Source organism: Pseudorca crassidens, chromosome 14 (assembly GCF_039906515.1).
Source record: "Pseudorca crassidens isolate mPseCra1 chromosome 14, mPseCra1.hap1, whole genome shotgun sequence".
Taxonomy (NCBI): Eukaryota; Metazoa; Chordata; class Mammalia; order Artiodactyla; family Delphinidae; genus Pseudorca; species Pseudorca crassidens.
In genome coordinates this window covers 67,748,724-67,775,814 of record NC_090309.1, presented here as the reverse complement: position 1 = coordinate 67,775,814, position 27,091 = coordinate 67,748,724, and the positions used below count along the sequence as shown (strand labels likewise).

General features: G+C 52.4%; 1 protein-coding gene across 4 annotated transcripts in view; it reads right to left on the bottom strand.

Moving 5' to 3' along the window:
• The window catches only part of GALNT14 (polypeptide N-acetylgalactosaminyltransferase 14), a 223,771-nt gene that overhangs the window by 33,372 nt on the left and 163,308 nt on the right, over positions 1–27,091 (bottom strand). For 2 of the 4 annotated variants that reach the window (XM_067703338.1, XM_067703336.1), the window contains exons 3-9: positions 25,561–25,659; positions 19,144–19,211; positions 17,021–17,086; positions 16,772–16,893; positions 9,399–9,486; positions 8,564–8,648; positions 5,741–5,844 (exon numbers count right to left, since the gene is read on the bottom strand). In XM_067703338.1, the coding sequence (XP_067559439.1) occupies positions 5,741–5,844; positions 8,564–8,648; positions 9,399–9,486; positions 16,772–16,893; positions 17,021–17,086; positions 19,144–19,211; positions 25,561–25,659 (632 nt within the window). Of the gene's footprint in view, positions 1–5,740; positions 5,845–8,563; positions 8,649–9,398; positions 9,487–16,762; positions 16,894–17,020; positions 17,087–19,143; positions 19,212–25,560; positions 25,660–27,091 lie in introns of all 4 variants that reach the window. The other 2 variants (XM_067703335.1, XM_067703337.1) reach the window with 1 other exon arrangement.

The following is a 27,091-nucleotide window of genomic DNA, read 5'->3' as shown; positions in this document are numbered from 1 at the left end:
ATCATAAATGGGTGTTGAATTTTGTCGAAAGCTTTCTCTGGACATCTATTGAGATGATCATATGTTTTTTATTCCTTAATTTGTTAATGTGGTGTATCACATTGATTGATTTGCGTATGTTGAAGAATCCTTGCATTCCTGGGATAAACCCCACTTGATCATGGTGTATGATCCTTTTAATGTGCTGCTGGATTCTGTTTGCTAGTATTTTGTTGTGGATTTTTGCATCTATGTTCATCAGTGATATTGGCCTGTAGTTTTCTTTCTTTGTGACATCCTTGTCTGGTTTTGGTATCAGGGTGATGGTGTCTGTCATACAGAGTGAAGTAAGTCAGAAAGAGAAAGACAAATACCATAGGCTAACATATATATATGGAATTTAAGAAAAAAAAATGTCATGAAGAACCTAGGGGTAAGACAGGAATAAAGACACAGACCTACTGGAGAATGGACTTGAGGATATGGGGAGGGGGAAGGGTAAGCTGTGACAAAGTGAGAGAGAGGCATGGACATATATACACTACCAAACGTAAAACAGATAGCTAGTGGGAAGCAGCCGCATAGCACAGGGAGATCAGCTCGGTGCTCTGTGACCACCTAGAGGGGTGGGATAGGGAGGGTGGGAGGGAGGGAGACGCAAGAGGGAAGAGATATGGGAACATATGTATATGTATAACTGATTCACTTTGTTGTAAAGCAGAAACTAACACACCATTGTAAAGCAATTATACTCCAATAAAGATAAAAAAAAAAAAGAAACCTTAGGTCAGTGTAGCAGAATTCCCCCCACTTTGTTTTTAAATTAAACTTTTAATGTTGAGATAATTGTACATTCACAAACAATTATAAGAAATAAAATAGAGATGCTGTGCACCCTTCATGGTTTTCCCTAATGGCACCGTCTTTCAAATTTTAGTACATGAATTTAACAAAGATACTCACATTGATACAATCCATCAATCATATTCAGGTTTCCAAGTTTCATGTATATGAATTTGTGTGTGTGCATGTGTGTATTTACCTCATGCAATTTTATCACACGCATATGTCCATGTATTCACCAGTAAAGACACAGAAGAGTTTCATTACCACAAAGATCCCTCATGCTGCCCTTTTAATCACACCACCTCTCTCCTCTCCCGTCAACCTCACCTTTAACCCATGTTAACCATTACTATTTCCTTCATAACGTTGCCACTTCGAGAATATTATCCCCCCCACTTTTGATGTTCCCTCTTAGTAATTTCCATTCGCCGCCCCCCGCCCTGCTCCTTGCACCCACATCCCCACCTGCTCTTGTTGTATTTGGATCTGAGCCCACACCCCCCAGCCCTGCCATTGCGATAGCCTTGACACCCATTGTGAGAGTCCTGAGTAAAGTCTTTCTTACCATTTTAACAAGGGTCAGAATAATTTTTTCTCTAATACGGGGATTAGGGCGGGGATGTATTTTGGCGGAGGCCCTTCCCCTACCATGGGGATCACTGTCTCCACTTTAAAGACTTAGAAACAGTGAGGTAAAGCAACTTTCCCAAGGACACAGAACTGGTGATGTCTGCGGGATGCAAACGTAGGCCTGTCTGATTCCACAGCCCATGCTGACACACAGGAGTGTGCCTGCCAAACCTGACACAGCCTGATGTCCTTGGCTGCTCTGGGGATGGGGGAGCTGGTGGTGGCAGCTCCTCTCTGGGGCCCTCATCTCTCTCCTCAGCGTTGTCTTTTGTATCTGGTATGCTTTAGAAACCCCCCATTTTAAATCCAGAAATCCCATACTCTCCCTTCATATATGTGCCAAGGGCTCCATTTTGGAAAGGCACACCTCCTACCCCACCACTTATACACACACACACACACACACACACACACACACACACGCACACACTTTTGCTGGGCAACAGGTTCCTTTCATCACCTCTAAAGACCAAAAGCTAAAGTGAGTAGATGCATTAGATATTTTCCATGTATCCTGTGTTATGAAAATTGGAGTTTAAACATCCAATTTTAATGCAAAACAACTTCTGAAAAATAAAAGGCTAAAAGCCACATTTCCCTAAAGCCTGTTCCTATGCTGAACTGCAGATGTAATTATCAACACTTCAGCTCCTCTTAGAAACGCTTTGTGGGAATGACTGCACCAGGGTCGGGCTGCTCGAGGGCATAGCTGGGGTTGGCTTTCAAGTGGCCGCTTGGGGCCGCTCCCAGCAGATGAAAGTGAGATGGGCAGGCCAGGCACTGTGCCACAGAGGATGGTCCCGGTCACCCTGGCCAGAGCCTTGTCCAGTGATCTCATGGACTTCTGTGCTGTGAAATCAAGTCGATGCAACAAAGGCAACTACGTCTGGAACACACAGAAAGCCCACGTCTCGGGAAAGGAAAGACATCTTCACCTGCCATTGTTATTCCCCACAGGCTCTGTTTAATGCATGGAGACTGATTTTAAATGGAGCCTCAGAGCTGTGTACATGTGGTCCTTCCCACCCTGAACCCCCTTCCTGGTCAACCTCCCGCTTTGAACACGCATTCAGTGAGCAGTTTCCACCGCTCCAGTCATCAAGGTCGAGAAGTTAGATGAACGTTCTTGTAGGTGGAAGGCACAGAAGAAAAAACAGACAAATACGCGAGAGGGCCCAGTACCAGTGGAGAGGAGAGCAGGGTGCTGCAGGGAGTGGGCAGAGGGTGGGTAGGGATGGTGTCCTAGTCCTGGGGGAGGCCAGGCAGCCCCAGAGCTGTGATCTGTGGCCATTTGGCACTTGGTGGAGGGTGGAGGCTGGATCTCTGTAGATGGCTGGGCATGTCCGGGCAGTGCAGGAGGGTCTGTCAGTACCTCTGGACTGAAGGCTGGGGAGGTGGGCAAGGTCAAGGAATGGTGTGGGCGTTGTCTTTAGGACAAGAAGGGGCCACAGGGGGTGCCAAACCCGGGAGGGTGGGAGAGATTGGCATTTCCAAGAGCACTTTGGCGGGAGTGTGTGGGGATGGCTTTGAGGGGAGCAGACTGGAGGTGGAGAATCATTTAGGAGAGTAAGAGGGGGATGGACATGAGTGATGCTGAGGGGAGAGGATCTTCAGGACTTGGAAGCAAGGGGCCCTCTTGCCATACACTGGAGCTTGGATTTTTTACTCTGACATGCAGATCCCTTTTCCCCTCCTCACCATCTGTCCTTTGCAGGTGGACAAATGGGACCTAATCAGACTTAGAAGCTTTTGCACAGCAAAGGAAACCATAATAAGATGAAAAGACAACCTATGGACTGGGAGAAATATTTGCAAACGATGCGACTGACAAGGGCTTAATTTCCAAAATATACAAAAAGCTCGTACAGCTCAATATCAAAAAAAACCCCGGGCTTCCCTGGTGGCGCAGTGGTTGAGAGTCCGCCTGCCGATGCAGGGGACACGGGTTCGTGCCCCGGTCCGGGAAGATCCCACATGCCGTGGAGTGGCTGGGCCCGTGAGCCATGGCTGCTGAGCCTGTGAATCCGGAGCCTGCGCATCCGGAGCCTGTGCTCCACAACGAGAGAGGCCACGACAGTGAGAGACCCGCGTACCGCAAAAAAAAAAAAAAAAAAAAAAGTGCTGGGAGTTGGCTATAGTATAATGGAATGTTGGAATTGGAGAAAACAGTGTTTCCTGTGTTAGCTGTCTGCAGTGCTTTCTTTGTGATTTAAAAACTTTTGTGATGGATTGTAAAATGTCTCTCCCACACCTCTCCCGAAGCCCCTCCCTACTTCCCTGGTCCAGTCAGCACCTGGTGATGTCAAACCACTGGGAAACCAACAAGAGGAGATCACCCTGGATGTGAGCAGATGTGTGTCAACGTTGCTATAAAGAGAAGGTACTGGTAGGTTGGACCAGAATGTGACATGATTGAAAGTAACACGCTGCCTGCATCCACACGTGGCTGCCACGGAAAGGAAGGACCACACGTACTTTGTGTGGGTCAAGAGGGGCAGAACAAGGCCTGACTGATGGAAGCTGGGCTTCGACTTAGAAGAATTTTCTAACAACTCAACACAAAAATTCTCAACAACAGAACTTACCATACTGTGAAGCAGCAAACACACCATCATCAGTAGCATTCGAGCAGAGACTGGATGACTGCTGTCTATCAAAAGGGCTGCAGAAAGGATTCAATGTACAGGGATAAAGGCCAGAGCACATCAGGAAGAATCACGAGAGGTACTGTGAACGGGAGGACATCTGATGGGCTCTGCCCAGAAGGACAGAGACCTTGTCCCCATTGAGAACGCCAAGGGTGTACCCGGCTCCCAGTTCTCCCGGGCTGGTGCAGGCAGATCCCCCCTCAAACCCCACCCCAAAGACCCCCGTGGCATCCGAGGACTGAGTCCTAGTCAGGGGATTTGGTTTGGTTTGTGGGAACTGGGATTTTCTGCTTTGTTTGCCGAGCTTCCAACCTGGCCCCCACACGGCAGGACACGGACTTTTCTGATAGATTTCTCTACACTGCCCAGTTTAGGAGAACAGATGCTGTGGGTCAGGCCAACAGCCATAAATTTCCAGGAAATAACTCTTAATGACTGAGGAAGAAAGCCATAACGCATCCTGGAGACAGGGACAGGAGAAAACAGGGGCAGAGGGCAATGCACAGGGTTACCGCTAAATGCCAGGAAGAGCCCCATGGATCCTTCTCCTGGCCTGCGCCACCGCTGGGGGAGCCCATGCCAAACACGCTCCCCGGCACCCAGAAAGGGGAAGGGGCCCTGACACCCCTGGACTCTTCTTCCTCTCTTGCGGTTTATGTTTTTATTTTTTTTTAACATCTTTATTGGAGTATAATTGCTTTACAATGGTTCTCCTGTGGTTTATTCAACAAATAGTTCCTGAAGCCTCCTTCGTGGCAGGCACCATACTGGGCAAGGGAGATAGCCGTGAACAAACAGACCAAATCCCTGCCTCGTGTAGCTTATAGGCTGTTCACCTCTTAGGTCTTACCTGCTGGAGGGAAGAAATGGTAACTAACGTGTATTGTGTCCACATGGTGCCCAGAGGTTTTACAGACTTACCTGAACGGATTTCCACAGCAACCCCCAAAGCATCCCTGTGTTATACTTTTAACACACGAGGAAACTGGAGGGTCAGTCATTGTCATCATCTAGATGGGACGGGTCTCCGACTACTTTCTCCTGTATCTGCACATGGCAGCCCTACACCACTGTGGCCACACCTGGCCATGTGTTTACACAGTTCTGGAACACGTGACCCAGCCCCTCCCCCCTCCCCCACTGCTTTCTCTGCGCGGAAAGATGAGGGCTTCCGCAGCATTCACCCAGACCCTCCTCGCTAACCCAGTGCCGAGTGCTGTACGCCTAGACCAGCCAACAGATGTGATCCAGATGTTAATGGCGTTGCTGTCCATCCTCCTCCTCGTGCTTTTTATCCCCAGTCTCCTTCCAACTCCAAATCCCCATGTTCAGTACTCCCAGCTCAAGCCTGCCTCTGGCCCTCAGACTCGGTGCTCCTCCTTTGGTCTTTCCAGCTTTTGCATCTCAACTTCCCCCTAATGGTCCATCTGGGTGGACCCAGCAGCATCCATGTGGCCCCATGGATAATCCCCCTCCTTCCCTCCGCCCTCCCAGCAGCCACTCTTCTGGCACCCCACGTGGTGTTCCCCCAAAGAAGTGACCTGCTCCCCATCTCCCTGGCCCTCATCCCAGGCACACGTGGTCCAATGACACAGAGACCCGCACCCTAGCCCCTGGATGCGAAGACAGCGACTCACCGAAGTTCTCCCCGCCCCAGATGTCCATGTCCATGTCATATTTCCCCAGGTAGTCGAACCAGGATTTGTCCATCACGAAGAGCCCTCCAGCTATGATTGGAGTCCTGTGCATTTGGAAGGAAAAGAAGGAGGGTCAGTCACGGGAGGGGGGCTGCTGCCGTGTTCTCTGTCCTGGTGGTCCTGATCTTGAGGCCATACTGTCCACTTACCTCAAACAGGAACATGCTCCAGGGCTTTTCCCTTCGACTGTAAATCTCCTGACCCTGCAGACAGGCTAATATGCTCGTCTGCACACCTCCTGTGGGACAGTCGGGATTTGCTCAGAACCCCGGCTGTTCGGAGGGCCTGGGGAGCCTCCCCCTGGCTTCTGCCACAGGCCCTGCCCAGCGGGGCTCTCCTGGGAGCTCCAGTACAGGGAGCGGGGACCACGGGCCACCGACCAGGCAGAGAAGACGGGCTGCGGCAGCAGCTGTGAACAGCACATCCATTTCTTGAGACTGGACTCTCTCTTCTTTCTTTTCCTCTCTTTCCTTCTGCTACAGATTGAGTTTTATCCCCCGAAAAACATGTTGAGGTCCTAACCCTGAGTACCTCAGAATGTGACCTTATTTAAAAAGAAGGTCTTTACAGAGGTGATCAAGTTAAAATGAGGTTATTAGGGTGGGTCCTAATCCAATAGGACTGATGTCTTATAAAAGGGGACATGTAGTTGCAGAGACAGACATGCACAAAGAGAAGACAATGTGAGGAGACACAGAGAGAAGACGGCCCTCTGCAAGCCCAGGAGAAGGTCCGGCACAGCCCTCAGAAGGAAGCAACCCTGCCCCCACACGGCAGGACACGGACTTTTCTGATAGATTTCTCTACACTGCCCAGTTTAGGAGAACAGATGCTGTGGGTCAGGCCAACAGCCATAAATTTCCAGGAAATAACTCTTAATGACTGAAGAAGAAAGCCATAACGCATCCTGGAGACAGGGACAGGAGAAAACAGGGGCAGAGGACGATGCACAGGGTTACCGCTGAATGCCAGGACCGCTAAATGCCAACACCTCCGTCTTGGACTTCCAGCCTCCAGAGCTCAAGACGGTATGTTTCTGTGGTTTAAGCCACACAGCCTGTGGTACTCTGCTGCAGCAGCCCTAGTAAACAAACACACCCTCATCTTCATTCTCTTTCCTTGGGGTCCTCTCCCAAGCTCCTCTCCCCTTGACCACTGAAAGAGATTCCGGAGAAGCCACTTGGAAAGGAAAGGGCTGCAGAGTCCAGCCAAGCAACCCGATAAGCACAAGGACGCATGTCTGCAAGAATCAACAGCTCGGCTGGGGTGCTGGCAAGCCCTCCGGGACCCCGGCCCTCATTCCGTGGGTCCAGAGGGCGAAGGGCGTTTTCTTCTATGTCAGACAGTTAGTTGACGGGGAGCAGGTCAGAAGCTCGGTCTCCCGATGCCACGACACCCTACTATCCTCTGGGAAACACTTGTCCTCTGAGGAGCAGAGATGTTCCCACAAGAAGAGAACCTGCCCCAAAAACCCTACCCCTGGGACAGAGAAGGGAAACCCAGAGGCAGCGGCACCATCACTGCCTTGACCTTGACTTTGTCCTGGTCCACTTGCCACATCAGACACTTCCGGCAGCAAGTAACCGAGGCACTGGTGTGTGCTGCGTGGTCCTGAGGATGGTGAGAAGGTTCTGCTCTCCCTTTAGGAGCACATGGCACTATCTGGCATGCCACGTGGCTCCAACCTCCCTCTCGGCATCACGCCAGATCATGAAAGCTGGAGAAGGGAGGAGGGACTGGCCGGAAGATGCGACAGAGGTCCCACTGCAAAGTTCTCCCAATTCCCACCGTTTGTCTGAGTGTCACCACTCAGTTCTTCACAGCCCTTTGAGTCTCAGTTTGACTTAAGTTAGTTCAATGAAAATGATCAAACATTTACTCTGTGGCAGGCCCCGCGTTGCAGAGGTGCCCCTGAAGAGCCCAGAGCATCCCTGCAACCCCGGCAGGAGCAATCCCCGTCCCGTGGTCTTCTCTCCACACCCTGAAGCACTTGCTGGGCTCCTGATGTTCCACTGGAGGCAGGAAAGTTTTAGATTGGAGGTTCACAACAGGCCTGGGACACGTGCACCCTCCAGTCTTGGGAACACTGAAGCCACACACACGATGCAGACACCGCTGGGTGGACCCCTGTGCTCTACTCTACGCCGAGCCCTCGGATGGGCCTGAACCCCAGGCGGCCATCTGGCCACTGTGCTGTGGGTCACAATAGGGTCTGGAAGTGAGAATGTAGATGAGGACAAAGCCATCTGCAGCACCGCAGAGGCAGCCCAGAGCTGACGCGCCTGTCGTGTTCTCACGTGGGACGCGGCGGTCGTGTGTGTTCATAGCAGTGGCCATGCCTTGACAGCAGCGTCCACTTACAGCAATGGCTGACTCGACCTACCTGGGCTGAATCCTGACATCCAGCACCTGAGGGCTAAGGAACCATCTTTTCCCTTGTCAGAGGCTCAAACGGGACCGTCTGGGACCCTCCAACGTTTAGCTGGAAGCGTAAATATTGACATGGCATGTGCGTGGGTGGACAGCGCTGGGCAAGTCCTCAGCACAGGTCTCCACCGGCCCCCACCCCTTCAGCAGAAGTCTCCACGAGGACAGAAACCTCCTAAAATAAGGGCAAAGGCGGTGCTGGCCTGGCAAAGGGTCCTCTTGGTTTCTGCCCAATCGTGTGAGCATCTCACACGGACTGCTTCCCTATACCACGTGACAGTGACAAGGGCCAAGTGGTTATGAATCTGCCCACCCCTAACCCTTGCCCTGACTCACCTAATGGGCTCAGTGGGGTCCAGGCGCCGAGCCTTCTGCTCTGGTGTGAGCTGCTCCCACTGGAAGTGGAGGCTCCAGTCAAACCCTGAAACACAGCATCCACATGGCTGACTTTGTCTCTCTGATGCACCTGCAGACCTTGTTCATTCTGTCCCTTTACTAGAAGCTCAAGAACGTACCCAGTTTCCCAGGTGGTCCCAGGGATAACAGGTCTCACCCAAGCTGGTCGGCAACACAGCTGCCTGATTTCCCTTCCGGCTTCCTTCTTTCTCTACCCCCTACTGCCTCTCTGAGGCTTCTCTGCTGGGTGGACTTAGGGAACAAAGGGCACAGGATAAAGAGTGGGAGTTGACAGAGCCCCAGAGTGGGACCCAAGGGGGACACGATGGACAGTTATGGAGTGTGGCCCTTGGCCAAGAGTCTCGGGAGTGGGGGCGTGTAAGCAGGAGGTCTGTGAGGGGCTGAATCACCCCAAACACCTCTTGAGGAGCCCAGCATTCAGCCCTGGGCAGAACTGTGGTGGGCCTTGAAGAGAGGGAGGCACCCAATACTGAGATGCTGGAACAATTCAGGCCCCACATTGGAGGGGGGCCCTTGCTTCCCTCAAATCCTCAGGCCCTGGAGTGACCCCGTGTTGGAGCTAGAGCTCAGGGGGCTAGGAGTGACCTGCCACCCCCCCGGCCCTTCCATTCACAGTCCCCATGGTGAGGGCCACCCTGGAGCTATTGACATTACAGGATGCAGGGCTAGGTGATTTTTCTCACTTTCCCCCTTGGCAGCAACGACCAGGAGAAAAGGAAAGTCCTCACTGGGCAAGGGTGTTAGCCCCACTCACCCCCTCTAAGTTCCGTGGCCGACTCGATGTAGTTGAAGGTGTCCAGGTGGATGATATCGATCACGGGGCACACCACCCGCGTGTAGTCCTGTAAAAAGAAGGCCTGCACGCTCAGATGGCGGCATAAGAGAGCCAGGCCAGGGCTCGGTAGGGCCTCGCCCTGGGAGGGCCGGAGACTGGGTTCAGGGCCTTGATGAGAACTTTCCTCTCTGGATCTCAATGTTCTCATCTATAAAATGGGCCAACAGACACTGCGACCTCTCCAGGTATGATGCCTACAATGCTACGAGCCTTTCCTTTACTCCCGGGCGCCTTCTCATGGCCATGTAGTCAGGGTGGAGACACGGGGAGGCTGGCTGGGGCGTGCTGCACACTGAGGAAAGGGACGTCAGGAAGAAGGGGACCCCTGAAGTCCTTCAGTGCCATGGGGCTCTCAGGAGGCAGAGGACACAGTCAGCCAGCAAGGTGGCCTCAAGCCTGCAGCTCCAAGAAGCAAAGCCACACCTCCACAGTGGGAATTTCCCAACACTTACCTTCTATGCCTATGGTTCACGGGCAAGTTGATGCGTAGCATCTCCAGAGATTCCAAACTTGAGTTGTCACCTGTGAGAATCAAGCCTGCACCTCCAGCCCTGACTTTGCTCCTCGCTTCCAGGCTCGGGTGGACGGCCCCTCCATGTGGACGCACACGGCCTTTCAGCGGTGCCTTCACCATCCTCTCCCCACACACGCTCCTTCCCTTGGTTCCCTATTTCTGTCAACATATCCCCCCTTCCTCCCCCGCGCTACCTTCAGAAGCTACACCTCTGCCCATCAACCGGACGGATCCTGCCGACTGGAACTCTACAACTGCTTTTCTGAATGGATGCCGACTCTCCCTTACCCCCTCGCGCCTGCCCCAGCTCCTCTCCCCACCCTCACCTCACCCCTTTCCCTTTCATTCTACAGGTGGCTGACAGAGTTGTCTTTCAAATCTCACTCTGTAGCTCAACAGCTAAAAACCTGAATTGCCTTGAAGATAAGGTTCAAACTCCTTAGCCTGGCATCCAAGACCATCAAAAACAGGCCTGTTTCTAGCTTTCCGGCCTCATTGCTTGCTACTTCCCCCAGGCTACCCCGCTGATAAGCATCAACGTCATCCAGGGGCTAGTTTCAAAATCTGCGAGACAAATTCACCAGTTCTTGGGGGCCATCAAGGCACTGCGTATGTTTTTAAAATGTTCCTTAATTCTGGATGAACGCTCCCGTACTGGTATGCAGGAGGGGAAACTGGGCTCCCATGGGCAGGATAACTGAGCTGTGACCAGGAGACTCACTGGCTGAATGGGGATCCAGCAGCTGGGAGGAGACAACAGGCCTGGGCCTACAAGGCAGGACCACTTTTCCAATCCTTCGCACCTACCACCCCCCGTCAGCATGGGCAGGAACTTCTGTTTCTCTTGCAGTCATTTAATTTCCTGATTCAATCTCTCCCATAAATAAGGCCGTCTTCTAATTTTAAGCTCAGATTCACCGAGCACCCGCCTTGACATTCACAGACTTAATTTGGCCCTTGGCCTCCACACACAGCTCATCTCAACAGTGACAAGGTGCCGCTGAAGCCAACTGGCTCCCGCGAAAGGAAATGCTCATTTTCAATGCATTGCTTCCCCCTCTGGGATGTGCACAGATGCTTCCTGTACAGCCCCTGCCCAGCTGCCACAGTGCTCTGGGGCCCCTGTCACCATGCGTCCGTGTGTATATACACACTGCACGCACACACAGCCATCCACCACCCACACCAATATCTCCACAGAGACACACCCCAAAGATATTCTCCTGACTTGAATTCTGAAATGTTCTCAGAAGTTCAGAGACTGATCTTCTTCTGTGGGTCTGACAAAGTCCTCTTTTTGCCTTTGTCTGCTGAGTTTGGGCCTCTACAGCTTCACTGAGTCTTTAGGTAAAAACCCTTGTGCCATAAAGGATTAACCTAAAGATACGTTTAGCCCTTGCTCAACTCCTGAGAGGTAACTTCTAAGCCCTTGGCATGTTCTGCCTATAAAAGTGTCTGTTCACCTGGGACCCTGGGGTTACGTCAGACAGTCTATGCTAACGAAGAGGTTTGTGGTGACGGCCTTGGGTCACGGGGTGCCAACTCAACTTGACCCCTGGAGGGGCATGGAAACCATGGCGGTGATTAGCCACGTCTCTGTGACTGGCCTCCAATAAAAACCCTGGACACCTAGGCTTGGGTGGGCTCCCCTGTTTGGCAATGCTCCGTGCATGTTGCCACACATCCTGGCTGGGGGAAGCCAGGGCTGCCCGCACACCAGCACTGGGAGGGGACAACTGCACGATCGTGCCTGGAACTCCCCCCATGCACCTCTTCCCGCTGCTGCTTTTAATCCACATCCCTTTGCGGTAATAAACAGTAACCACGTGTGTAGCATCTTTGCTAAGTTCTCAGTCCTTCTAGTGAATTACTGAAGCTGAGGGTGGTCTTGGGGACCCCAAACTGCAATACTGTTTATTTTTAATCTTTCCTCAATATTTGGAAACTGCAAGGCAAAATAAAATGCCGGTTGCTTACCTTGGCCACAGGCTTCCCCAGAAGCCACCCGTGGGCTCTGCCTCCAGGGCTGTGACAGACTCTGGGGTACTCTTCTGTAAGCTCTGAGGGTTTCTGTCCTTCCACAACACGGTTGTGACAGCTGCTTGGCTCAGAGTCACGGAGGCCAGACAGGCAGAGAGGAATGTTTGGGGCTAAGTGCTATGTGGAGCCAACCTTACGAGGGGGCTGCAGAAGATGTTAGACATGACCCCTCGAAGACAGGACACAAACCTCCCTGAGTGACCCTGGCGGTCATATCTGCTCCACTTCTGTATCCCTCAGCCCCAGGCCAGAGCCGGCTGGGCAGCAGGTGTTCAGCTGGCATTGGCTAAAAGAGGGCAGCTATGAACTCTCTCTGAGGACACTGTCCATGGCCAGAGGCCAAGCAGGTGGATCAATTACAGCTGAGCAGGATGGCCTCTCCTCACACAGGCTCAGGGATGGATGGACTCTCCCTAAAGATGCCCAGATCCACTGCAGGTCCCCAGCTGTGTGCTCCCGTGGCTTTATCTTTAAGGCTAGGTCCACAGGTAAGCTCAAACGGCAGCTGGTGAAATCCGCGGCAGATCCAGAACAACACGCCCTCCCCCCCCGACACAAATCCAAGCCCAAGCCCCACTGAGAGCCCGTGGCCATCAATCACCCCTCCAGTCATACCTCTCTTCTTTCTCCACCATCTCATACAATTAAAACCACATTGTAAACGGGCAACCAAAGAACTTCTAGAGACGACCATTCACTCACTGCATCCACCAGCATCACTGAGCACCTACTACGGTTTAGGGACTGTGGATGGTACAAAGATGAATAAGCTCTTGCTGTCTAGGGAAGGTGGTGGACAGGAGAGCAGAGGAGTACAGTGTGGGGTGTCTGCTAGCCTGGAGGGAGGGATGGGGGAGCGAGAGGGGGGTCAGGGACCTGGGTTCCCATTCTGGTTCTGACATCTAGAATACGTTTTTTTTGTTGTTTGTTTTTGTGTTTTTTTGCGGTACGCGGGCCTCTCACTGTTATGGCCTCTCCCGTTGCGGAGCACAGGATCCGGACGCGCAGGCTCAGCAGCCATGGCTCACGGGCCCAGCCGCTCCGCGGCATGTGGGATCCTCCCGGGCCGGGCACAAACCCATGTCCCCTGCATCGGCAGGCGGACTCTCAACCACTGCGCCACCAGGGAAGCCCTAGAATACGTTTGACCTTAAGCAAATCAGCACACTCTGAGGAACTCTGTTTCTTCATCTATGAAGTAAAGGCAAATTATAATTTGCAAAACTATCCTGCCTTCCTAACAGGGCTTTTGGAAGGAACAAGAAAGGAAGCATGTGAAAGGGCTCTGAAGCATATGTAAGCCATTATTTATATCAATTTGCCAAATGCTACAGGGATTGAAATTTCTTAAAATCTTTTTTTCCTACTAAAGGAATATGTAGATAAGGGTGGCAGGGAAGAAGCCTCTGTTTAAAAAACCCTAACAACTTGGTGCTTGTTTCAAGTATCATCATGTAATTGAAGGGAAGGAAGGGAAATCAAAGAGATTTTCCATGTGGAAAACACCAGCTGAGGACAGCTTCTGACAGCTCAAGCCCAACCTCTTCCTTATCTATTTCTATTTTTGAAAATCCCAAACTCCAATTAAAGCTTAAAATTTCCACTTCCACTCACAAGATCAAATCACGTTTTACTCTGAGATGAGACACATACGAGACACGTGGAAACAGAGGCTGACACACGCCCACATTCCCCATCCTGAAGGGGATGTCTCAGCAGAACCATCTCGTTATCAAGAGTCGGGGTCTGGTGAAAACCTCTGCAGGTGAGGGTGGGACCACAGTCTGGGGTTTGTCTGAGCAATCCTCTGCCATGAAAGCTTTAGGTCCGACAGTGGTGGGCACTGGGAGCTTGGCCTGGGGGGCTGAGCCCACTCTTGGGGCCGCATGACTCCTAGAGGAGGACTGCTGTGCAGGGATACACAAGAGAGCATTTTTTCAAAGAGGGCTTCAGAGATGGACTCAGCGCCACGGGGAAGGAAAGGGCCTCCAGGTTCATTAAGGCTGCCCGAGGAAAGCATCCTGCAGGGACACATCAGCCTGGAGGTCCTTATAGGTCAAACACCGAATTACCACACAACCCAGCAATTCCACTCCTTGGTATGTACCCCAAAGAATTGAAAGCAGGTACTCAGAGGAAAACCTGTATACAAATGTTTGTAGCAGCATTATTCACAATGGTAAAAAAGGCAGAAACAACCCAAATGTCCATCAGTGGGTGAGTAGATAAACAAAATGTGGTGTATACTGTGACATTGTGATATGAAAAGAAATCGGAATTTAGCCTTTGTTCCTCCTAAAACTCTTGGAATTTCCTGACTGATTGGGGGTGACAGGAGTATCTTTTGTTCTCATAATAAGCCGTTTTCACTCTTTCTGAGTTTATACTAATGAGGTGACTCTTGGAGGAGGGGGGGCTGGTTCCCAGAGGAACCATGTGATTAAAGGGCTGGAAATTGCAGCCCCACGCCCAACCCCCTCACATTCCCTTCCCCATTTTCCCCCCACCTCCAAGGAGAGGAGAGACGCTGGAGATTGAGCTCAACCACCAATGGCCAATGATTTCATCAACCATGCCTACGTAAAGAAACCTCCATGAAAACCCTAAACAACACGGTTTGAAGAGTTTCCGGGTTTACTAAGAGTGGACTTGAGGACACGGGGAGGGGGAAGGGTAAGCTGGGACAAAGTGAGAGGGTGGCATGGACATATATACACTACCAAATGTAAAAGAGATAGCTAGTGGGAAGCAGCTGCATAGCACAGGGAGATCAGCTCGGTGCTTTGTGACCACCTAGAGGGGTGGGATAGGGAGGGTGGGAGGGAGGGAGACACAAGAGGGAAGAGATGTGGGGATATATGTATATGTATAACTGATTCACTTTGTTATAAAGCAGAAACTAACACACCATTGTAAAGCAATTATACTCCAATAAAGATGTTAAAAAAAAAAAAGTTTCCGGGTTGGGGAAGAAAGCAGGGTGTGGATTCCTTTTCCATGGTCCATCCCAACTCTCCCTCGAAACTCTGCCCAAAATAGGTGTTCGATAAATGTCTGGTAGTTAACTTAGAGGCACGAAGCGAGCCCGTTTTCCTCCTATTCCAACCTTATCACCTCCCGTTGCATCTAGTTTCGTATTATTATCATTTCCAAACACTGAGCACCTGACTGTGTGACCACAGTGAGGTGATTGGTGCCGCCCCGGGTTTGTCATCTGTTAAGGGAGACAGAGAACTAAACCCAGAAAAGGAAATTGTAGGGCTAAGTGGGCAATTCTTGCTGGGAGTGATCCCAGCTGGCCACGCAGTCAGGAAAGACTTCTTGGAGGAGGGGAGACATGGGTGAGGCCCTGGAGAGCAAGGGGGTTGTGGAGAGGAGGGGAAGGGCATCCAGGGACAGGAAGGGCTTAGAGGGAGATGAAGCAGTGGGCGTGTCGGGCACGGGCAGGGAGGAGGAGGAGTCTAGCTTTGTAAGAGTGTTAGGCTTGGGGGGGGCTCGCTGCATTCGTAGATGGCGCACAAAGGGAGGGGAGGACGTGGAAGGGCCTCCAGCGCCGGGCCAAGCCCCTCAACAGAATGGTCTGCTCATAACCGACTATGTCTCCATCCAGACCTCTTCACCTGGTTATGTCACACACTTATACGAGCCCTCCCGATCTCAGAGAAAGTGGTCACGGGATGGGTTTTAACATCTAGGCCCAGGTGTGGGAACTCTGTACACCCACCGAGGTTCTCTCAATGGATGAACAAAGTTGGTGAGGATTTCTCAGTACTCTGAGCAGTTCACACATCTCAATTCCTTCATCCTCTGAAAACCGACATTTTGCAATAGGAGTCAAGGAGCACCTTCAAGAGCGAGAAGGAAATAACCACAGCACAGGGGAGATGCTGTTGAGGCAACAATGAGGCCCCTGGTGCTGGTGGTACCAGGTAGGAAATATCAGCCCCAATTATATGATTCTCCCTGTGATCCTCACCTGTGAAATGGGTATGTTAAAAGTACCCGACTTCACAGAGCAGCTGCAGGAGACAGTAACTCAGGGAGGAAATGAACAGCATAAATGCTAGTCACAGACACTGGCATCTAAGCATGCAGTGCTTTCTGCAGATCAAGGCAGGGGAGGGGTGGATGGATTTTTGGGAATATAAAATAATGATGGGAAAATTAAAAAAAATTTTTTTTTAAATTTCAAGAGGAATAACTGAGACCCAGAGAGAGAAAGCAGACAGAATTCTAGGGTAATTTAAGGGCAGACAGAGGCAAGGAATTCAGGTCTCTTAGCATCCACCCCCAGCTCCCACCTTGGCCTTTGGATGAGGGTGACACATGGCTGGAGATAAGTCAGAAGCCTCAGGATTTGCATTTTGAGGCCTGGTTAATTCCACTGCCTCCTTTTCACAAATGACACTCATCAGCACTCCCTTTCTGGAACTTTCTAACATCTGGGAGAAATCACTCTGGGCAGTTCTCTTGGCCAGGAAGCTGCGTCTGTCATGTACCAGCCATCGGCAGCCCCGCCTGCAGGCCTGCTGTGGGTGACAGTGTGATGCAAAGAAGAGGTCCTGGGCTTTGTTCCACCGCTGCCTGCTGGGCGACCCCGGGGAAGGCCACTCTCCCCCATTCTCTTCATCTATAAAATGGGGATAGCAATCTGTCCCACCCACCCCCCAAGGGACTGAGGACACATGTGAAGTCCTGAGCTTACGGAAGTGGGGGGCACGGAACCCACCTCGCTCACCTCTTTGACCCTGTGCAGCAGGGGCTGGAGCCAGTCCCTGTTCACCTCACAGTGGCTGTCGAGAAAAGTCAGGGTGGTGCCCTGGGCAACATCGGCACCCCGGATCCGGGACCGCACCAGACCTGCAGGAGGGACAATCGGCCGAGTGGGCGCCAGCGTCGCTCCATTGTCTGGGACCACACAGAACACGCGCCCAAACGCATCCCACCCCCACCCCCACCCCGGCCCCACCCAGCAGCACAGACCCACCTTGCCGCTCGTTATTGCGTAAGCATTTCACCTTGGGTAGCTTGAGGAGCTGTCTGCAGTCCTCGGCTGCAAAGACAAGAGGTCACGTGGATTGAGCGCCTGGGGGTGGAGGTGAGCGGCAGCCCTGCCTGTCGTCCCCGCCCCCAACCACGGTGCCCTGCCTTGAAGCCAGGGTGTTTGTGGGCTTTGGCTGGGGCTGACTGACCACAGTTAGCAAAATACAACGTGGCCGCAAGGGGGCCACTTTGGAGCAGGTCAGTCACACAGTGGCACCTGCGTACTTGCTGGAACACTGCCAGATGGGAAATCTTGGCATGGTCACCTGGGGACATTTCTGCTTTTTTATAGATCATTCAAAGCATGATCAGAGTCCTATTCACTTACATGGGGCCTGATAAAAAGCCACTGGGAGGCCGGAGAATGGATGAGACAAATTTTGGAGTCTCCTTTCAGTTCATGGACTCAATACAGGAGACCCTATTTGTTAGGGGATCCATCCGGTGTATCCCGTCACCCAGAGCTCGTTCAGCTCTCCACCATGCAGGGAAATGTGCTGGGATAGGCAAGAGACCCATCCTAGGCATTCACCCTGGGTCGCCCTGGCATGCCTGCCTGCCCCAGCACTCCTTGGCTCTGAACTCCACATCATAAGTTTTGATTTTGCTTCACTGGTTGGCCAACCTCAGCCTCTCTGCTTGGGTCTGGACTCTACAGAGTGACCACAAAGACTTAGAGGAGCTTCCTCGGAGCCAGGCGCTGTCCTAAGCACTTCAAATACGTTAACACATTCATCCTTATGTAAGCCATATATATCATCGTTATCCCCATTTTATAGGCAAGGAAACTGATGCGCATAGAGGTCAATAATTTGCCCAAGGCACACAGCTAGTAAGTGAGTCAGTGACAGGTCTCGGATTTGAAGCCAGGCAGTTGGCTCCAGAGGCCATGCTCTAACCACTAAGCTATTCTGCTTCTAAGGGAATCCAGCAGCATTCCCGTCTCCAGCCTCAGTGCCAGCTACCTCCCAGCAGGACGAGTGTCTCCCCAGCTCCAACCCCTTTCTCACTAGGGAAGGGAGATCAGGTCACTGAATTTCAGAACTCAGGTCCGATCTGATTACCCTGGATCTGGTGCACAACCTACTTGTGCATGACTTCCAAGGTTCTGAGGCTGTGTCAGAGGTGTGGGTTTCCAGCCTTCCTACAGCAGACCCCAGTGTGGTAGTGGCTCTGACGCCCAGCTTCAGGCATCAGGGCTGGTGGGGAGAGACTCCACTCTTCTGGGACTCGGAGCTATCCCCAGCGGCCATCACCTGCTTCCCCTGGTTTGCCACTGGGAAGAAGCGGTTCTGCATGCATGTGGCTGGCTGCCTGCAGCAGTACTGGGGCTGGGATGACAGCTCTCGGAAGAGGAGCCAGCAATATCCGTACTTGAAGTGTACCAGTGCTTCTGCGATGATCGTACCTGATCGTCAAACTGAACACACCGGTGTCTGAAACCTCCCTCGTGCTTTTCTCGGGGAAAGTGGACTTGGACTGTGAATTTGGGTGGGACCCAGGTTCTTGGACAGGATGACTAGGGGATGGTAATGACCAGTGGTTGAAAGGTTGGAAGGCAGCTGCTCACTGTGTCATGGCCAAGTGATGGGACGTCCTCAAAACTGAACCCCCCTCCCCATGAGTCCTGCCATGGGAATGAAAGGAAGAGGGTAGGTGGCCTCAGCTCAGGCTGATGGATTATCAGAGTATATGAGTGAGGAATCTCTAGTCATGGGCCCTGCTTCAGGGCTTGGGGTCTCTTTGAAGGTATGGGGTCTCTTCAAGTCCAGGAACGTAGGTTGGGGGCAGTGACACACATGCATATACACACCAAACCCATCAAGAATCTACTGAATTGATCTGGTTAGATCCTCAAAGACTCATGGCAGAGAACCCAAGACATTGTTTCTCAAATGTAAGGTTTATGTACTCCTTGAGCCCCGCCTGGACACTCAATGTCTTCCAACCTACTATAAACCCAGGCTTCTTCCACCCCCAGGGAAGCAGTGGGCTCACCTCTGCTGGTTACACAGGGGCTGGGAACAGACATTTGTGTCCACAGCACAGGAGAGCGATGGTACTTACGGTCATTGCTGAAGTCATCGACTAATATGATTTCCTTGAGGAGATTCATAGGGGTGCGGTTTAATATGCTGTGAGATTGAAAGAGGAAAGATCGTTATGACTTCCAGCGGCAAATACATGTATCAACCTGAGCTTTATTTTTTATTTTTTTTGCGGTACGCGGGCCTCTCACCGTTGTGGCCTCTCCCATTGTGGAGCACAGGCTCCGGACGGGCAGGGTCAGTGGTCATGGCTCACGGGCCCAGCCGCTCCGCGGCATGTGGGATCTTCCCGGACCGGGGCACGAACCCGCGTCCCGTGCATCGGCAGGCGGACTCTCAACCACGGCGCCACCAGGGAAGCCCTCAACCTGAGCTTTAAATAGACACCAGTGCATTTGAAGAATAAAACTCAGAACAACCGAAAAACTTTGTCCAGTCACACTGCTCACTGTGAGCCACTGGGACACAACCCTGCTGTGTCTTAGTGAATGTCACCACCACCCACCTAGCACCCAGAGATCCGGTGCCACCCTCAACGACCCTCCCTCTCCCCGAAATCCTGCATCACACCAGTGACCAAGATGTGGTTTTCCTTGAAAAGTATCACTCAGATCACCTTCACCTCTTATACCTCCAACCTGATCCAACCTCTTCTGCCTGTTTTTTTTCAGTAGCCCGACCTGTCAGGCCATCTTCCCGTGACCTCCAGAGTGGGCTTTCTGAAGCATAGATCTGACCTCCGATCGTGTGACTTTCCTCAGTAATGCAAGTGCATAGGTTGACAAAAGGCTCCCCACAATCTACACCCCAAACCCTCAGCACGCTCTTCACGGCTTTTCCCGACCTGGAGCCAGCCCTCTTTCCAGCCTCCTCGTGCCCAGTGCCTTTATCTGGAGACATCCTGCTTGTTACAACCGAGGGCCGTTCTCCTACCGCTGCCAGTGTGAAATGCCCCTCCTGTGCCACAAGGATCTATTCAAATGTCACTTCCTCCCTAGCGCCTTTCCAAGCCACTTAGTGAGAATGAACTGCTTCCTCCTCTGGGGTCCCTCAGCTGTTTGTATCTGAAGCTTCCTGCGGCTCTCACGCCAGCCTGACTCCAAGGGCTGGTTTTGTTGGCCCATCAAAATGGCCACCTCCCCGGCGGCAGGGGCCTTGTCAAGCTACTGTCTGTACTGCCAGAGTCCGGCTGTGCCTTGGCCCATGACCATTCACTCCATTTAGTGCACACCTACTATGTGCTGGGCGCCGGGTGTATGATGAGGATCAAAGGAGATGTGAGCTCTGTGAGAAGCCTGTGGTCCAGGAGCTACTTACTACAGGCTGTGTAACCTTGGGCAGGTTACTTCACTGCTCTGTGCAGTAAAGTATTCCCATCTGTATAACAGGGATAATAATAGCACCTATCACTCACAGGGCTGTTGGGAGAATTAAAGGAGAATGTTTCTAAAACATTTAGCACAGTGTCTGCTGGTAACAGTGATAAAAAGTGTAGCAATTATTACTGTTCTGTGCATCAGTGGCGACTTTTGAATTGACTTCATTTCCTCTCCTGTGCTGTGGATCTGTACCCACAGGGCAAGGTTAGGTTTCTGGGTTCATTCTGGGTTTCAGGCCTGAGATGGCTGGATCCTGCTTCTCCTGAACATGCCAAACTGCACGGTTCCTCAGAAACATTCCCGGGCCACACCACCCACCGTGGGGCACCCAGCGCCCTGCGTGTATTGAGGACAGGGTTCAGATGGGCGCTGGAGGAGGCGTGTGTGCACCTGAGCCCTGTTTCTGGTGAGCTGTCCTTTCTAAGCAGGATGCAGAGACTTTCCAGGAGGAGAACTTCGCCTGGAGCTACCTTTATTCATGAAACCGTAGTTCTCACCATGGCAACTAGTGTGAGGGGGAGAGAGGAACCCCAACCCCAAGCCCTGAGCCCGCTGTTGGGAGGTGGGGACAGGGCAGGCAGGAGGTGGTGGGAGGGAACCCTCGCCACAATCATCCGAAAGGAAACACACCAAACCCAACAACCAGCCCTCTAATCAGAGTGGGATGGGGAGAGCGAGGCTGAGAGAGAGGGAAAAGTTGCTGGAAGAATACCCTCTAATGAGGTTTGATTACGGCTGTAGCTTCTGCACGCGATCTCCCCAAATCCCTGCCGGCTCTTTGAAATTCAAGAGTTGTCTTCTGTGAACATCAAAAGGTAAATCGCGTGCAGCTCTGTGCTGGTTGAACTGAGAGATGATTAGCGAATGAAAAATGTCCAGGGTTTAAAAAAGAAAAAAAAAAAAAAAAAAGAATGAAATCGTCAGCGGTAAGTGCTAATTACACCATTTCCTAGTGACACCTGGCTGGTTTTTGCTCCTCTAAACAGAGCAATTGGAGTGATGGTAGGGGCACCGAAAAAGTGACTCGGGGCTGGGAGGGCCTGAGATGGGCAGGTGGTCTGGGTGCCTGGGGTGGCTGGAGAAGGAGACAGGTCAAGTCCAGCCCAGGGGACCTGGCTCGGCCCAGATGGTCCCCCTGGGTCCTCTCTTCTGCACACCCCACCCTCATCCCCTGGACCCTGGTGGCTTCCATCTCCCTCCTTTGGTCTCACCAGTTCTCCGCCAGGACAGCTCACCAGTCCCTCTACAGCCAAGCCGACCCTCCCTTTCCTCCAGGGCCCGGCTTTTTCCTTGCTTCACCCCCACTGCACTGTTCTGAGCCCTTTCTTTTCACAGCCTCGCAGGGGAGTGAGTGCTCGCCTCATGGGCGCATCGGGGGTCACACTCGTCCTGGGAATTATCCTGAGTCTCCTATCCACAGTTCGCTCTCTGCCAGAGGGCGGCTGCCGGCAGCGTCTACACCTTCTGCCCGCCATGCCCTAACCATGGGGCCTCCCGGAACCCCCTGAGAGATGGCAGGTACAGCAGCGTGGGAGGCCAGGCAGCCTCTACCATCCACTACTATGCGATCCTGAGCAAGACACCGGGAAGGTCCCAGCCTTCATTTCCATCTGTAATTACAGCTTCCTTGCAAAGGCAGGTGATGTTACTACTTGACCTGCTTCACAGGCTACTGTGTGTATGAAATGAGGAAATGTATTTGAAATTGCTTTGAGAACTGCACGGGGCTACAGGCAGGCAGCGTTTATCAGACGTTCCATAACTACCAGTTGAATGAAGACCTGGGGCCGGTTGACAGTTGAGTTTAGTCGTTCTGGAGTCAGACCGACTTGGGTTCGAGTGCTGTGTCTGCGGATCTGCCATTCACTAACCGGAGAGCTTCAGGAAGTACTGAACTGTCAGCACACCGCCTCAGCCACAGAAAAGGAGTTTAGCACCCTGCCTGGTGCCCAGCAGCTGCTCCCGGAATCTGAGGACTGACAATGATGGCGATACCGGTTCTCAACGTGTGATCCCAGAACCAGCAGCATCAGTATCACCTGGGGACCTGTTAGAAATGCAAAACCTTGGGCCCCACTCTAGACCTACTGAGCTGGAATACGTGGGGATGGGGCCCAAGAAACCACGTTTTAACGAGCCCTCCAGGGGATTCTGATGTCTGCTCAGGCTTGAGAGCCACAGCCTCAGAACCCTGCTGCCTACGCAGGCTCACTGTGCCGGGCACTGTTCCAAGGCCTTCACCTACCTGAAGACATTCACTCCTCTCCACAATCAGGTGAGGCAGTTATTACCAGTATTCCTTGTTTGGCAGAAAAGGAAACTGAGGCAGAGAGGTGAAGGAGGTGCCCAAGGTCACACGGCTGGTAAGGGCAGAGTGGGCAAATCTGGCCCCAGGGTCCAATCTCTTAACCACCTGAATCTGAGAGACTTCTCCTCTAAATCTAGGCTATTATCAAAGGCCACAGCCAGGAGATTCAAGATACAAACTGGCCAGTCAGCATGGTCCGGGGCCCCCCTGGGAGGCAGGGGGCCGGAGGGCGCTCCAGAAGAAGGGGGCGGCCCTGGGTCTCACATATGCACGGGGTCTCGTGGCAACACCAGTCAAGATAAACCATTCTTCAGGGCTTTTCTCAGTCCTTAAGTGAGAAAAGTCCCCGAACTCATCAAGGCTGTGACTCTCCCTCCCTCCCCCCATCACCCACTACATCGTGCCTCTGCCTGGCTCTGAGCGCCCCCATGTGTGCCTTCCCCCACCCCCCCCATCCCCGGCTAATGCAGGAGCTTGGGCAGGGATGGGCAGAGGGACCAAGGCCTGGCCAGGCGCTGCATGGCAGGGACGAGAGGGCAACTCGGTCCTTCCCAGTTCCTCGAGCATCCTTCCCTTGCCAGAGCCTGGCAGCAAAGCCATGAGAATTCTAGAAAGTTAAAGATGAAAAGACGCCTTAGAAAAGATCCTTGCATCAACAAAAGTGAGATAGGAAGTGCTCTTCATTCAATTCTCTCTCAGTGGCTAGCGATTTATTTGTGCAACAGGATAGGGAGTAAAAGGGAGGTACGGATTCCCAAGGCAAAGGACACCTGGCCACGGAATTTCCTAGAAGTAATCTTTTTGCCTCCACCCCTAAAATTCACTTCCGCCCTGCCTGCTAATGATGTTAATGCCCGTCTGGTCATACCTGGCTCTTGGGCCCTAATTCTGATGTTTTCATGCAACACACTTGGGTCTGAGCCAGAGGCCTGGCTCACACTGAAGTTCCTGAGAGGCAGGAAAGAGGTCCTGAGCTCTCTCAGCAAAGCGCCCAGCAGAATTGGCGGTACAGTCTGGTACTTCACGGCGCCTTCTGAAGAGCATCGTGTTGATGGGCCCCAAGTCCCCTGCAGAGTGCAGGGCACCAGGGCCTCGGGGGAAGCCCTCCGTCAGGCTGGCAGACAGAGGCGCTGGGGCTGCACCCCTACTGCTCCCCACTTCCACCCAGGAAGTCAGAAACCCAAATCCTGGCTCCTGTGCTTCCCAGCTCTGTGGACTTGGCCTCCGTTCCCTACGTGCACCTGGACTTCACAAGGTTCGATGGGGCTCCAACTGAAGTGAGAGAGAAAATGTGTTCTGTGGGGCTTCCGTGGTGGCGCAGTGGTTGAGAGTCCGCCTGCCGATGCAGGGGACGTGGGTTCGTGCCCCGGTCTGGGAAGATCCCACATGCCGTGGAGCGGCTGGGCCCGTGAGCCATGGCCCCTGAGCCTGCACGTCCGGAGCCTGTGCTCCGCAACAGGAGAGGCCACAACAGTGAGAGGCCCGCGTACCGCAAAAAAAAAAAAAATGTGTTCTGTGGACCATAAAGCTCAGCATACGTTTAACATGTTAGTATTATTATCATAAAGTACCATCATTACTGTTATAAAGAGACGGAGAAGCAGCAGGAAGAGAACGAGAAATAAGTCTTAGAGGTGAGAGGGGTGAGTCTGAGGGCAGCAGCTGAAGTGCCCCTGAGAACATAAACGTAGTGTAAGGAAAGCATGGGGGACCTGGGGTCCCCACATTATAATGGCCCCCAAATGTCCCAGGGTAATGTCTTCTTGTGGAAAATGCGATAGAACTTGAAACATGAAAGACCTTTCTATCACCATCTTTCCAGATGTGGCTAATGACCTATCCAAGGTCACAAGACAAGGAAGTGGTAGGGTGGGGACTTGACCCAGGTCTTCAGACTCCAAGTGTGGTGCCTTTTTAGGTACCCCAGAGCCTCTTTTCTTTTCAGAGCTCACTAGCTGTGCAGATACAGGGATGGCTGCTCTGTGCCAGCACAGTCTCAGTCCTTTACCTGAATTAACCAAAGCAGCTCTATGCCGTAGGACTAATTATTATGCCACAGGGAGGTGAGGTTAAGACATGAATAAGATACAGGCCTTACCCGTCAGCAGTTCATTGAGGATCACATCTGGGAAAAATGCATTAAGTGCTAGAGTAGAGATGTGCAGAGAAGCAGCCCAGAAGAAGGCCCTGATGGTGGTGTGTGTGTGTGTGTGTGTGTGTGTGTGTGTGTGTGTGTGTGTGTGTGTGCGCGCGCGCGCGAGGGGGATGGAGGTGCGTGGCATCAGAAGACTCCTCCAAGGAGGAGAAGAGGTCAGCCTGGAAGGCAGGAGTCTCTCTTGGATGCTTTTGGCAGACCCCAGTTCTAATCCCAGACTGATGCTGGGGTGGAGGATGTACTCAGCCTCAGAGCCCCAGCTTCCTCATCATCTGTGAAAATGAGAACTCATGTTCTAGAGGCAGTCTACACAGTGGTTAAGGGCAAGTGCTCTGGGACCAAGTCCTCTATGACTTCCAGTGACCTTCTATAAGTAACCCGATGCCTCAGGCCTCTATCTTTCCTCCTGTATAATGGGATAATAGCCGCCCTCATAGGAGCGTGAGGAGTGACTACTAGCGGATACATGTGGAGTGTCCTGAACGGTGCCTGGCAGGTACTTAGAAACACTTGAATTGGTCCCCCTCCCCACGCGGGCAGACATGCCCTCGCCAAGTGCCAGCCTGGAAGGCGGACACACGGGAAAGCTCTTACCTGCGGATGGTTCTGAGCAGGGTGGAGCGGGCCTCGTTGTGGAAGGTGATGATGATGCTGGTGGGAGGGAGGTCCGTGCAGTACCCCAGCAGGGTGCATCTGGGGAAGGCAAGGCAGCGGGACTAGAGACCTTTAGAGACAAAGCAGATCTCAAGGGCTGAAACCAAGGGCATCACTGGCGTGGACAGATGCCTGGTGTCTGGTGGGGCCCCCTCCAGCTGCACAGCACTGTGTAAGACCCCAGGGCCTCACCTGGCCCTACGGGGGAGCCCAGGAAGCTCCGAGAATGATTAGAGCTGAATCTCCCACCACCTCGGGGAAACTTGGGCTTGGAGTCGAATTAAGTTGGCGTACAGAACATAAATGTGGGATTTGCCGCGTGCCTGGGTTACAGCGCATAGTTCCTGGTAGCCACATAAGCCCACCCCCGAGCCTTGGGCTCTGCTGCCCAGTCTGTGTCCCTCCCAGCCTGCCAAGGCCTCCCTGTGTTCTGGGCCAGCAGCTCCAGCCCACCACACCACGCTGACCCCTGACTGCCGGCCACACACACCGCAATCTGGCATTTTTAAAGAGGCAGAGCCCTAAAACCCAGCATTCGTAGGAAAATGCCATCTTGAAAAAGCATTCACTTCCCCATGGCCAGGATCATTTTGTATGACAATTACATGTGGGGTAATACCAAGTTAATACCTCACTGCAAGTGAAAATTGTAGCCCGCAGCCCGAAAATTACTATAATAATGGAAATAAACCCACCAAGTGAGGCTGGGGCCACCGGGGGCGATCCTGGGTAAATGCTGCCTCCTGTTTCTCGCTGTTCCAGGGGTATTAAACGAGGAAGTAAATAACAGATGTTTGGTGAGTCAAACATTTCCTCTCCTCATTTTCTACTTTCTTCCTAGGCCTGGGGCTTTCTTGGGGCTTTTAACTTGGGATCCAGAGACCCAAGGATGGACTTCAAGGGGGCTGTGAGCCCTCTGACATTGTTTGCAAACTTGTATACACAAATGTGTTTCTATTCTCTTCCCTGGGAAGATGGTTCATAGCTTTCAGTAGATTCTCAAAGAGGTCTGTGGCCTGAAACACTTAAGAACTTCAATCCTAGGCCAATGGGCATGACGTCCGTTTGGCCTCCCTAATAATTCTGAACACTTTTTCCTACAAGAGCAAACCCTAAATAAGAAGACTTACACAGACAAGGCAGGGCTGTTGTGCTCAGGACCTGAGCACAGACTGGGATGGGTCAGCCACAAGGAGCCAAGAATTGGGAAAGGAAGGCCCCAGGGGAAGAGACAGTGGAAAAGCTGGTCATGACCTTCAGACCTGCCTGTGCTCCCCCCACAGAGACAACTTCTCACCACATCACGTCAGCTCCACCTACTAATGAATCCCCACCCCCTGAACCCACCTCTCCTTTCTAGTCCCCAGGGGCCCAGCTCAGAGAGTCTACTCCTCTGGGGGATTCCTGCAGCAGTCTCCTGACCAGTCATCTTGCCTCCACCCTCTGCCCCTGCCAGTCATGTCCAGTCTAC